Here is a 13,664-nt window from a genome sequence, read left to right on the forward strand (position 1 = left end):
TATATATATATATATATATATATATATAATAACAGAAATATATAAACAGAATAATGTGAATCCATGACTATGGCACCTTTCAACCTTCTGCCATGACCGGATTTGTTTCACAAACCTCAATAAAAATGTTATGGCCTATGCACCTTAACAAACAACAAAATGTGCCTACACGACTGGCTGCAATCCCCTGTGAGTTACTGTAAAATAGTTTTCTTCCTAAAACTTTAGTCAGGTGCTGTCAACATCAGTAACCTGTGTATGACTTACACCGTGGGATTTGTAGTTTTGTGTAGACATGAATTATGTAGCAAAAAAAGTCTCACATACACAGAGAAAAAGTAAGATCATTTGGAAGTTTGAACAAAGTAAGGACTACTTCACTACCATTTGGCTGAGGCCTTTTAAGCAATACAGCTGTGTACTAGGTACAACAAACTTACTTTACAGTCATTAAATCAACCAGATGTTGTTGTCTGTGGCAGCTAACGTAAGGGTAACATTAATCTCTCTTTGCCAGACCCTTCTCCAAAGCGCGCTGAGGGAGGGTCTGACAATCGTCATTGGCGGTGCTAAACTCCGCACAGAGCCACTGCAAAATAGTCGTGCAACAGAAAACTCAGATTGGACAGATATTCTAGCTAGCTGTCTGGATTTACCCTGCAGAGATCTGAGGAGCAGTTAACCATAGTCCTCACAAATCCACCGAATTTAAAATTCCAGCACAAAGAAAGCGGAAGGAAACGGAAAATACAATATATATTGTAAGGAATATCCTGCAGCACCGGAGCAATCCCGGAAATGGAACGTGAAGGATATAGACTAGGGTAACATGAATTAGCTAAAGTGCATCATTAAAGCCTTGCAAAGCCATCCTAAATGTTACATGCTCAGTTTCTCATTAGATATTTCTCTGGAAAGCTCCCACTGAGATTTAATTGAGACCAGCAGCTGGAGGCTGAACCAACCAGTTTTAGATAATGATTGTTGGGGTAGTTGGGTGAAGTCATTAGCCTCAACACGGAGGATCAGGGAGAGTCCTTTACTTTGGTCCCTACCTTCTGAACTCGGTATGGTTTGATCAGCCAGAACTTAAATTCACATCACTTTAGCTCTCTGTGTCAGGGGTTCACACAAGCTCCTCCGACATGACAATTCACTATGACTCTAGCAAAGAAAGTAAGTAATGAGGACTGCTGCCAAATCTAGATTGAAAATGATGGCTGTTTGTGCAACACTAACTACTGTTTCCTGCTTCACATTTATGCAGAAATGGTATCTGCCAGGTAGTTGGGTGAACTTTGACAACAATTTCAGACAAACCATAATTTTTTTTTTTTTTCAGTTTAAAAAACACAAAGCAATATCCTTCTAGGTGCAGGGTTGGTTCCTGCTGATTTCATCACATAAGAGATTTTGAAGTATACCTTTTTGATGATGCCCCTTAACCAAGAAACATTGTGTTCAACCTTGACCCTGACCATGCAAGCAAAATAAAGAGATAATCCAAGCTAACACTTACTGTGATCAAATAAAGAATAACAAAAAGCCAGAACCTGTCCTGGTTACTCTGGATAATTCTAGGGCTGTACCCGACTAAGATTTTTGTCCGTCGAATCACATTTGACTGTTCAATACAGTACCAATATTCAACTATTTTCATATAGACTATCAAACAACGCTTTATTGAACTGCTATTGAGTTTGGCGGCACGTTCAGGGCGACAGTGGCGTTCCCGTAATATAGTAAACAAGTCAACTTAGCTCTTTGATCTAATGCATGCTAACTACACTAATGACCGATCGGAAATGTGCAACAACATTTTTTGCCGACACTAGATATCAAACAAAGGCCAGAGACTATATTGAATAGTATTGTTGCTGTGAGCTGTTAATTCACCACTTCTAAGCAGAAGGCAGAAGATAGTGCTAACAGCGTGAAAGCGAGGAGCGCTCACTCTGCAGGTACTTCTGGAGAACCGAAATGTCCCCAGAAGTGCACTGCACACTGACTGGCACAAAAACCGTACTACTTGACTCGAAGAATCAAAGTCCACTGACCTCACTGTGTACTGGTACCTGGCTTCATATCAATGGTCTTGGCATGACTAGCTCTCTGCTTTAGGAATGCAATACACTCTTTTACCAGACAAGCTGACTGGCATGTTGGAGGCCTACAGGATACTATCTGCTTCCATCTGAATGGGATGTAAAGGTTGGTCTGGTTGTGGACAGTAAGAGGGGAAGAAAATTATAGATGTTTTTTAATCATTGGATAACAAATAAATATTGGTGACCAAATATTGGTTTATGGAGACATAAAACAAAACTCTTTGCCAATTTGAAGAAGATAATTATTTTTCTCCTCAAAAGAACAGCAGAGGTTATTTTATTTATTTTATGTAGATTCCTCATATTCCTAATATGTAGATTCACAATTACAGCAAGCAGTTTACCAGTGCCAGTCTGTCAGCACACACACACACACACACACACACACACACACACACACACACACACACACACACACACACACACACACACACACACACACACACAAACAAACACACACACAGTGCGTTTCACTATCTTTGTGGGGACCCGTCATTGACATAATGCATTCCCTAGCCCTACCCTAACCTTAACCATCACAACTAAATGCCTAACCTTAACCCTTATCCTCACCCTCACCATAACCTAATTCTAACCCTAATCCTAAAACCAAGTCTTAACCCTCAAACAGACCTTTAACCTTGTGGGGTCCAGCATTTTGGCCCCACAAAGCTGTCCGGACCCCACAAGTATACTGTATTCCCGGTTTTTGGACCCCACGAATATAGTTAAACAAGAACACACACACACACACACACACACACACATACACACACTGTCACCCCCACTGAGGTGTCAGACTGTAGTAACAGTTGGGAGAGAGAGAGACATTAATTCTGGACACACCTTGATGTCACGAAGGATGTTTCCACAGAGATTGAAGAGGAGACAGAGAGGGATTTGAAAAAAAAGAGGTGTATTTGTCTTTCTTTCCTCACCTTTTCATCTTTATAGTCTCTGCATTATCCTCTTTCCTTCTGTATCTTTTCTCCCCCTTTTCCACCTTCGTCTCTCGCCAGCTTTTTACTCTACCAATCTCTTTGTTGTCTTTCTTGATTTAACAGTGTCAATTTGTTCCTCCTTCTCTGTCCTTCCTGGTCTTTCTCTTTTAATTTCCTAGACTCTACCACCATGGATCAGATGGCACATTTTGTTATTTGTTTCAAGTTCCTTCCAGGTCGATATTTCCACATTTCCTAGGCCTAAACACTTTGGGTTGGACAAGGGGCATTTTGTAACTTCAGTCATGTCAGTGATAATTGGCAGCTCAAATTTTGATTAGTCCCACTGTGACTTTGACCAGTATGGGCTTTTGAAGCCAAAATAGTTAAGTGCTTCTCTTGGAAATGTATTCTTTGCAGGATGGAAAAACCTGTGAAAATGCATTTTGTTTAATATATGCACTACATGTTCAAAAGTATGTGGCCAGCCACACATATATGTCATTGTTTTCGACCAGATTTTGGAACGGAGTTTGAGAGATTTAGCATTAGTGAGGTCAAACACCAATGTTATGTGATAAGGTCTGGCTCACAGTCAGCGTTCCAGTTTATCCCAAAGGTGTTGGATGGGGTTGAGGTCGGGGCACACCAAACTGGGAAAACCATTTCTTTACAGACCTGGCATGGGGGCATTGCCAGGTTGAAACAGGAAAGGGACAAAGACAAACTGTTGCCACCAAGTTGCAAGTAGACTATTGTCTGAAGTATCATTATATGCTCTCGCAGTAGGATTTATATTAATTGAAATCCATGAAAAACAGCCCCAGATGTATGTAGAACATATGTAACATATCTAACATATGTAGAAGGGGGGTCCACTTCTGTACACTTTTTACAGTGTTGCTTAAATAGATGCCTTGAAAGAGCACTTCTGCCTCCAGCTGTTTCTTTACCATGACTCAATTCCAGCTGTGGCTGTTTTAATGGGCAGTCCCTGGTACCATGTCATCTTTTCTCTCTCTAAATCCCTCCATTTTAAGTTTATTAGAAGTGCATTATTGTTTGGCATTTATAAAGGGGAAAGGGTGGCCATTAAAGACAATTTTGCAAGAAAAAAAGGCTCAGAAATTATCTGTCTTCCCTCTGTAATTGCTTCCAGCTAAATTGGTCTTCCCAATTATTGCATTTACTGTATAATTTGCATGTTAATAGGCAGGGGTGTCACTCACTTCCTCGCAAATTCACCTTATGTTTGCCTCCTGTCGTTTGCTCTCAACGCCCACGCCATCCTTCTGTAATTTCCATTAAGTAAAGTAAGAAGTTACTAAAAACTTTCACCTCCTTTACTAAGAAGCTTCCAGCTATGATTATAAGAACAGTAAAAGATAGTATATACTATCAAACTTACACGTCTTAACCCTCTGAATCCCAAGCCATTTTTGATTTTTTGCTCCTGTCACATTATTACTCACTGTGATCGCATTCAGGGACCGTCGGAATTTTGAGAATCCGACGAACAATTATTTTTTTTCACAATCAGAATCAGAAAAGCTTCATTGCCAAGTACGTTTTTTACACATACAAGGAATTTGTTTTGGTGTTGTAGGTGCATGTCACACATTCTCTAAAATAAGTTAAACAAACAGGTTAAACAGAACAAAAAATATAAGTATAAATATATGTATATATTAGGGCTGTCAATCGATTAAAAAATGTAATCTAATTAATTACATACTCTGTGATTAATTAATTGAAATTAATCGTATACATAATTAACGTTGCCTGAACCGATACTTTTTAAGAAAGTAAAAAAAGAAAAGAAAAAAAAGGGTACTAAACAACAGCCGGTGACATTAAAGAACGGCTTGTTTATTGCTAAGGCCATATGGTCAAAATTAAATGATTTAATAATAATGTATAACAATAACAATAACTTATTTCACTAGTAAATTGCTGTTGAACGACAAAAACAACCACCAGATGGGAAAAGGACATTACAATAACTTCAAATGCACCACGAGGCTGTAGTTTACCAGTTTCATTGAACGCACCGTCTGTGTTGTTTTTCCAACGGCAGCTGCAGATTGTTACATACCAGTGTTGAATCCTCTACAGTAAAACACAGTCACACTTTACACCGTTTAGAGTTAGCTGTCAGCATTTTAACCGTGTTTAATCCAACTACTAGCTAGTGGTAGGCTAACGTTAGCTGCTGTTGAGTATAATGTTAACTAGCTAGCGGTAGGCTAACGTTAGCTGCTGTTGAGTATAGTGTTAACTAGCTAGCGGTAGACTAACGTTAGCTGCTGTTGAGTATAGTGTTAACTAGCTAGCGGTAGGCTAACGTTAGCTGCTGTCGAGTATAGTGTTAAGTAGCGTCACATGCAGCGGTGTTTGTGTTTCCTGTATCGTCTTCAGAGCACCAGAGAGAAGAGCAGACATATCAGTGGCACCGGATTTCGGTAGCCAGGGTTGGCAGGAAGAAGATTTTTACAAGTAAATGTTCCAATCAATGATCCAGGCAGCACATTCTCGTCTCCCTCGTTATTTTGACAGCCCTAGTGTGTGTGTATATATATATATATATATATATATATACACACACACACACACACACAGAATGTATTAAAAATAAGAGAGTAAGAATTAAGATAAAAAGAGCAGATTAAGTACAGTGGCATGTAGAGCCAGAGGTGGGGTGTGGAGAGAGTCAGGGTGGGTTCTGGGCCTTGTTAATAAGGCTAGTGGCGGAGGGGAAAAAACTGTTCATGTGGTGTGAGGTTTTGGTCCTCATGGACCGCAGCATCCTGCCAGAGGGGAGTGGCTCAAAGAGTTTGTTGCGGGTGGGAGGGGTCAGCCACAATCTTTCCAGCACGCTTCAGAGTCCTGGTGGCATAAAGGTCCTGGAGCGGCGGCAGATTGCAGCCATTCACCTTCTCAGCTGACCAAATGACACGCTGCAGTCTGCCCCTTTCCTTGGCTGTGCTAGCAGCGTACCAGATGGTGATGGATGATGTGAGAACAGTCTGTCCTTGTCCTTGGCAGTGGCAGCAGCGTACCAGATGGTGATGGATGATGTGAGAACAGTCTGCCCTTGTCCTTGGCAGTGGTAGCAGCGTACCAGATGGTGATGGAGGATGTGAGAACAGTCTGCCCTTGTCCTTGGCAGTGGCAGCAGCGTACCAGATGGTGATGGATGATGTGAGAACAGTCTGCCCTTGTCCTTGGCAGTGGCAGCAGCGTACCAGATGGTGATGGAGGATGTGAGAACAGTCTGCCCTTGTCCTTGGCAGTGGCAGCAGCGTACCAGATGGTGATGGAGGATGTGAGAACAGTCTGCCCTTGTTCTTGGCAGTGGCAGCAGCGTACCAGATGGTGATGGACGATGTGAGGATGGACTCAATGATGGCTGTGTAGAAGTGCACCATCATTGTCTTTGGCAGGTTGAATTTTCAGCTGCCGCAGGAAGTACATCCTCTGTTGTGCTTTCTTGACGAGGGAGCTGATGTTCAGCTCCCTCTTGAGGTTTTGGGAGATGATAGTTCCCAGGAAGTGGAAAGGGTGATGAGAGGGTGATGGGGGCAGGTGGGGCTGAATTCTTCCTGAAGTCCACAACCATCTCCACTGTCTTTAGAGCATTGAGCTCTAGGTTGTTTTGATTGCACCAGGTCACCAGGTGGCAGAGATGTTCACAAGTCATTTTTTGCAAGTCCAAGTCAAGTCTCAAGTCTTTGAGCTTGAGTTCAAGTCAAGTCTCAAGTCTTTTGCCATGAGTCCAAGTCAAGTCCAAGTCAAGTCTCAAGTCTCTGGCCATCTGATCTGTCCCTAACACTGTATTGTTAAATCTTATGAATTCAAAGCATGTCCTGTAGCTGTCACATCATATGGATACAACTATAAAGATACAATGTGCCTGTTCCCAGCATTAGCACAACACTTTGCAATGGTTAGCTTGTTACCTGTGATGATATGTGCTAAATGTAATGTCTCTTTCACTCAAAAAAATGTCGAAGTTGAAATCAAGAGAAAAGTGGCAGCGCCACACCAGTTACAGAACACCATGAATCTCAGTGTCAGTCCAAATTACGCACAATAAGCAGTTTGAACTCACTGATGTAATGCCATTTATTTTCTAAGTGTTAGTACGCTCAGTGAAACTGAGTCCAGCGCGAGGGAGACCCGACTCAGAGGAGGAGAGGTTAGTGAGGCCACCGTCTCCAGTTGCACGGATGAGACAGGTGACGCACGGATCCACTGCGCCACGCATGGATGACATAATGAAATAGTAAATAGGGCTACAGTAACAGAAATATGTGCAGAATTAAGACAGTCAAGACAGCCAAGTGTTTGGTGGACCAGGTACACCTTGTTCACTTAATAGCCTACAAATCATCCACGGGATCAATTAGGCATCACATGAGTTTGCCCACCCGACACAGCGTTTGTTCCTGGGGAGATGGATCTGTGCGTCCCGCCTCCTGTGCGCCATGGATTTCTTAGCCTCAGCGACTACTAACTATAAAGATACTATTTGCCTGTTCCCAGCATTAGCACAACACTTTGCGATGGTTAGCTTGTTACCTGTGACGATATATGCTAAATGTAACGTCTCTTTCACATTAGTGTGTGAGTGACTGACCTATTTGGGTGTGTTTTGAGATGCCTGATGAAGTTCGACGTTGTTGATCCGGCATCATTTATCTTGGTGCCACACACCTTGCATGTAGCTGTTGGCTTACTGCCACTGTTTACCAAGTTATTGAAAGCAAAACTAATGACAAAAGCCACAACTCCAGGAGGACTTGGTATCGCCATCTGCAATGCATTTTTTGACGGCGCATGCGTTACGTTGCACATTATGGCAAAGGGCAGGAGACAAACAGCTCGTCATACGTTTCCCCGTATATGTGCCAATAAAAGAAAATAGAAATACATTAATACATTTAGATTTAAAAAGCAATAATTGTATGAAAACAGGTTGTTGACGAGTCTCGAAGCTCGAGTCCGATCAAGTCTGAAGTCTTTTGGGTTGAGTCCGAGTCAAGTCTGAAGTCAGCTGTTAGTGCGACTTAAGTGCGACTCGAGTCCGAGTCTCAGACTCACCTCCAGGTGACTGGAGATGCAGCTGTTGGTGTACAGGGAGAAGAGCAGAGGAGAAAGAACGCAGCTCTGGGGGGATCCGGTGCTGATGGTCTGTGAGTCGGAGATGTCTTTCCCCAGCTTCACATGCTGCTTCCTGTCAGACAGGAAGTCAGTGATCCACCTGCAGGTGGAGTCAGGCACACCTAGCTGGGAGAGTTTCTCCTGAAGCAGAGCCGGGATGATGGTGTTAAAGGCAGAGCTGAAGTCCACAAACAGGATCCTGGCGTAGGTTCCTGCGGAGTCTAGGTGCCGGAGGATGTAGTGGAGGGCCAGGTTGACTGCATCGTCTACAGACCTATTGGCTCTGTAGGTAAACTGCAGGGGCTCCAGGAGGGGGTCAGTGATGTCTTTGAGGTGAGAAAGCACAAGGCGCTCATCTTCTTTCTAGGTTATAGACCTTTTTCACGGCAGACATGTTGACATGTCATAGTAGGAAAAGCACAGGTGTATTCAAACCCATTAATGATGGCTGCATTCCCCTTAGGAGAGGTCCTGGTATTGTGCATGCTGACTCACTGAAATAGCTTACTGGGACACTAGATGGAACTGAGCCATCGTTAAGGTTATCAATTTCAGTTGTGCTTTTCCTATTATGACAAGTCAACATGTCTGCTGTGAAAAAGGTCCATAGAGACCGTTCGGTATTTATGGAATGGACCACCGGAGGAAAATAGAGGAGGGTCATGTCTTTTTATTCTTTGTTGATGGGAGGGTCATCCAATTTTTTTTAGTCTAGGGGGGAGGGTCACCCAACTTTTGTATTCATGAAAACAGCAAAATTTCAAAGTGGCTTGTTTGGTGCATATTTATCCATGTAGCTCTCTCAGTCTCGGCCCCCATCCCTCCCTGTTTAGTCAGCCAGACAATTTGAGCTGTAGCTTTAGAGACCGTGGGATTTCCCAAACTGAATAAATCCGGCTCGCACATATAAACACAAAACTGCTTTGCTAGCTCCATCGTGTTGTAAGTAAGACATCTGCTGAAAAAATAATTTTATTCATTAGCATGATTGCCGTACTGTTTAGTTAAAAAACATCCAAAACACCGTACGAAAACATACCAGACGCAAGCATTTATTTTGTAAAGTTGAAGCTCGCGGACAGCACCAGCCAGGAGGGTATGAGACGGGAGGTCTCCAGACTGCAGCCATACCCGACTCAAATATCCTTTCAGTCCCGGTGATATTATATTTATATATATATATATATATATATATATATATATATAAACGACAGCCTTTTCAAGGCATTTGAGAAGGAAGGAGTGGTAGCATGCAAGCTCTCAAATTGACGCTCGTCTGAGAAATGGAGTTTTGGATAATGTTCAGCTTCGGCAGCTTTACCTATATGCTAAAATTTACAATGACTGAGGAAGCCTAGTGACGAGTCCATAGCAACCAGTGTTGAATGTCTTATTACCCAGTGTGCTTTGCTGAATGGTCTCAATGTTTTATTATTTTATTTCATGTGAATACTAGTTTACTAGATGAGTAACTTAGTATTTGAAGTAATGCAGTAATGCAGGAAGTGTGCATTTAGTTTCCGAGAAAGGGGAAAGAGAGGGGGGAAGACATGCAAGAAATCATCACAGGTCAGACTTAAACCCTGGACCTCTGCGTCGAGGCATAAACCTCCAAGTATATGTGCGCCTGCTCTACCCACTGATCCAACCCGGCCACATGTTTCACTACAATAATTACTGTAACACTTGAAAAGTTGGCTTCCTCCTTTCTTGGGATAACCTTCAGAAAATAGTATCTTAAGTAAGTATCTGTATCCTGTACGATGATTTTAAAATGCAAATTACTGTTGCTTAGTTTACTACTCTGGGTTAGAGCCAGTGTTGAACTTGCAATTTCTTCTTTATCTTGGTTTTGTTTTGTTTTTCTGTGCTACCCTTTTGCCAAAAGAGAGATCCGCATTGCCATCATAGTACAATTAGTGTTAAACAAAACAGGGTGAATATTTGAGACAATACAGACATGAAATGTTCAACAAAGATTTCGTCTACAATTAATATTTATAACCTTACATCATCTCTTCTCCCTCTTTTCCTTTTGGCTCTCCCCTCAGATGGATCATGATCCCAGGAACCCTGCCTACATCGCCACTCAAGGCCCTCTGCCCTCCACCGTGGCTGATTTCTGGCAGGTAAAAACACACACATACACACACAAACAAAAATCAATACATTCTCCTCTCTTAAACAAGAGTTAGCCAATTTTCTGTTAGTGCAGTAAGCTACACGGGAGACCAGCTTTGTCTGTGGATGTTGTTGTTATTAATCTCTCCTTCACCTACAACGCCTCTGCCACCACACACACACACACACACACACACACACACACATACAAAAACACACACACACACACACACACACACACACACACACACATACACATACACACACACACACACACACACACACACACACACACACACACACACACACACACCAGTCTACAGTGGGACACATTTTTAATGCAGGGGACAGCAAACACATTTCCAAATTTTTTCCAAATGTTGGATTGGGTTTGAATCTTAGACCTAGGGATTGATAAATTACTCTGGCCAGTCATATATGTGTGTGCAGTAGGGTGTGTGTGTGTGTTGGAAAGAAGTGTCCTCTTGTCAAACAGGTTCTGTCCCTGCTGCATTCCTAGCAGCGCTGGTTACCATCCAGGCTGGAATCAGATCATCTTGTAGATTCACTGCTCAGCTGCTGCTGCTGCTGCTGCTGCTGCTGCTGCTGCTAATCAACTTGAGTGAAATATAAGACAGCTCATTTATATTGTCCATCTATCCATCTATTAGCTATACCCATTTATCATTGAGGGTCTTGGGGGTGCTGGGCAACACCTTGGACAGATTGCCAGTCAATCACAGTGCTGACACAAGACACCCATATTCACACCTACGGGAAATTTAGAGTCCCCAATTAACGTAACCCGAATGTCTTTGGACTGTGGGAGGAAACCCACGCAGGGAGAACATGCAAACTCCACACAGAAAGGCCCCAGCCAGCCAGTGGGTTCACTTTCTTGCTGTCGGGGGACATTTAAAATGTGCCAAAGAATCCAAACATCTTGTTTTATTCTATAATAAACGTAGGTTATATTGCAAATTATTCTGTTTTCTTATTACATGCTAGTCAGATACTTTCTTCTTCTTGGAATTTCTCCAGACTTTATACAGGCTTCTTTTTGTGTTTTGGCCAAGTTAACTTAACCAGCATTACTGTATCATATTGGACTCCTTAATCAGAAGCTGCTGTTATTACACCACATACATCACATTACACAACATGTTCCCCATCAGGATTCTGCTGAAGTGCCTTCAAGCAAAGTACTGAAAGGACACGTTCCACAATGTCCAGCTTACAGATGTTAATACATGGACCTGTGTGATGTTAAGCACTGCAAATCTCAGAGAAGTGCATGGTGTGCAGTTAACATTTTCCTGGATAAATAACAGTTTAAATTAAATTTGCATTTTAACAAACCGCAAGTTTTAAAAGAGGGAACTGGTCGTCCAAGCACCGGCGAGTTCTCTCCCTGTCAGCTAAAGCAAACTAACACCATTTCTCAAAAAAGTGCTTTAAACTTTAGATCCATGAGACCAATCAGGGAAGCAATGGAGCCTGAGAGGAGCAGTAATTCAAAACCTGCTGCAATTAACGTCGGTTAAATCTCCGGTAAGGTGTGGCAGCGCTGCTGGCCGAACGGCATGTGCAGCCATCTTGATTATCTAATGCGATGATGTGGGAGCGGTATTGTTTTATGGCTTCCATTAACGGCTGACTGTTACCTCTGATCAGAGTCGAATAGATCTCCAGAGCCAGCCCACCCTCCGGCTGTGAGAATATGAGTACCAGCAGGAAAATTACAACCGCGTACCAAGTCTCACTGTGGAATGACCCAGCTGGGGGAGGGAACAACCTTGACAGCTATTACTTTTCGTGCCACAACGCTTGACTTACTTGTAGTTTCTGACCAAAGTTTGAAAAACAGTAAACATGTCTGGAAGTGTTTGTATTCAACTTTATTTCCACCCCACCCCCAAAACAGACACATCTACAGTATACCAAAATGTACCAAAAGTATATTCCAAAATGATAAACAGCACAAACATTAAACTGATTTTGGACCGAGATCCAAGTAAGTGGGTGAGTGAGGACACATGTCACTGTTCCTGATAGCAGATTTTGTGGAGTGTTGACAGCTTCGTATGAGATCTTACTTCAAATTGAGCTTCAAGAAGGCGACTCTTAGGAAATGGCTTGACATTTAAACAGTCTTTGGAACTTTTTAAAGAACATTAGGTAACAGAAGTCCCTGGTTATGAAATAGATCTCAACTTTGAGAATTAAAAAGCAGGCATGTTCACTCTCTTGTTTCCAAAAATAAATACCAGCCAGGTTTTAAAAGCATAGGCCTTTAAAGAGAGATCTCGTGCCATATGAGGCATTAACTGACAGTGTGTTTTGTTTGCAGATGGTATGGGAGAACGGCTGCGTGGTTATCGTTATGCTGACACCTCTTGTTGAGAGCGGGGTGAAGCAGTGCTACCACTACTGGCCTGATGAGGGATCCAACCTGTACCACATCTACGAGGTAAAAGGACTCAGCATTAGCAGAATGTTTGGACGGAGACGCTGCAACTTTATGTCATTGGCCTTTGGCTCTATGAAACATGTATATGAAGCTTTTAAGATAAGAACATAAATATTTGGCTACCTCTCCTTTTTAAAGATCTACATGGCATTTATGGTTTGATTGGTTTGCATATATTGGATTGATCTGATGTCCCATATATGTAATAATTGTTCAATTCCAGTCATATTTTGAAGGAAACATTTTTTTCTCTAACTTTGAAGAATAGTTACAGTACGAACTTGACTTCATCACTATGATCAAGTTATAGTTTCTAATGCCCAAATCCCAAAATATAAGACTATTCATCATTGCTTAATAAAGCATCTAGTATTACATTATGGCCCAAGCCTGCAATCTACTGTACCAATCTTGTCGGCTACATTCAGACTGCAGGCCAAAGGGACCAACATTTTTTTACTCATGCATGATTTTTTTATGACAGTGTAAACAGCCTAAGTCACATTGCAGATCTTTTCCAGTTCTGTTTTGTGCCACTTTGATATGTGGTCCAAATCCGTTATAGGTCGGATTTAAAAAAAAATGGGACCTCATTCTGGACAGTCAGATCGGAATTTATGCAACGTCACTCTAGAGCGACCATCGTCACAATTCTGCGCTTTCCCGTAGACTTTACATAGCGAAAGACACGTCTATAGTACATGTCAGCGAATAAATTTTTTTGAGGTACATCAACTTACCAGTCCGAAGACTTAAAGTGTCTATATGTAACTTTCAGATAGTGTTGATTCTAGCGGCCCCTTTGGACTAAAGCGGTAGTGTTTTTACCACACCTGCTGTCCTAAAGCTCTTTTCTTTACG

General features: G+C 42.1%; 1 protein-coding gene across 2 annotated transcripts in view; it reads left to right on the forward strand.

The window, feature by feature from the left end:
* The window catches only part of LOC116055596 (receptor-type tyrosine-protein phosphatase N2-like), a 310,864-nt gene that overhangs the window by 271,811 nt on the left and 25,389 nt on the right, over window positions 1-13,664 (forward strand). For both annotated transcript variants that reach the window (XM_031307625.2, XM_031307623.2), the window contains 2 exons: window positions 10,264-10,341; window positions 12,684-12,803. In XM_031307625.2, coding sequence (XP_031163485.1) covers window positions 10,264-10,341; window positions 12,684-12,803 — 198 coding nt within the window. The remainder of the gene's footprint in view (window positions 1-10,263; window positions 10,342-12,683; window positions 12,804-13,664) is intronic.

Source organism: Sander lucioperca, chromosome 9, assembly GCF_008315115.2.
Source record: "Sander lucioperca isolate FBNREF2018 chromosome 9, SLUC_FBN_1.2, whole genome shotgun sequence".
In the NCBI taxonomy this organism is placed as follows: domain Eukaryota; kingdom Metazoa; phylum Chordata; class Actinopteri; order Perciformes; family Percidae; genus Sander; species Sander lucioperca.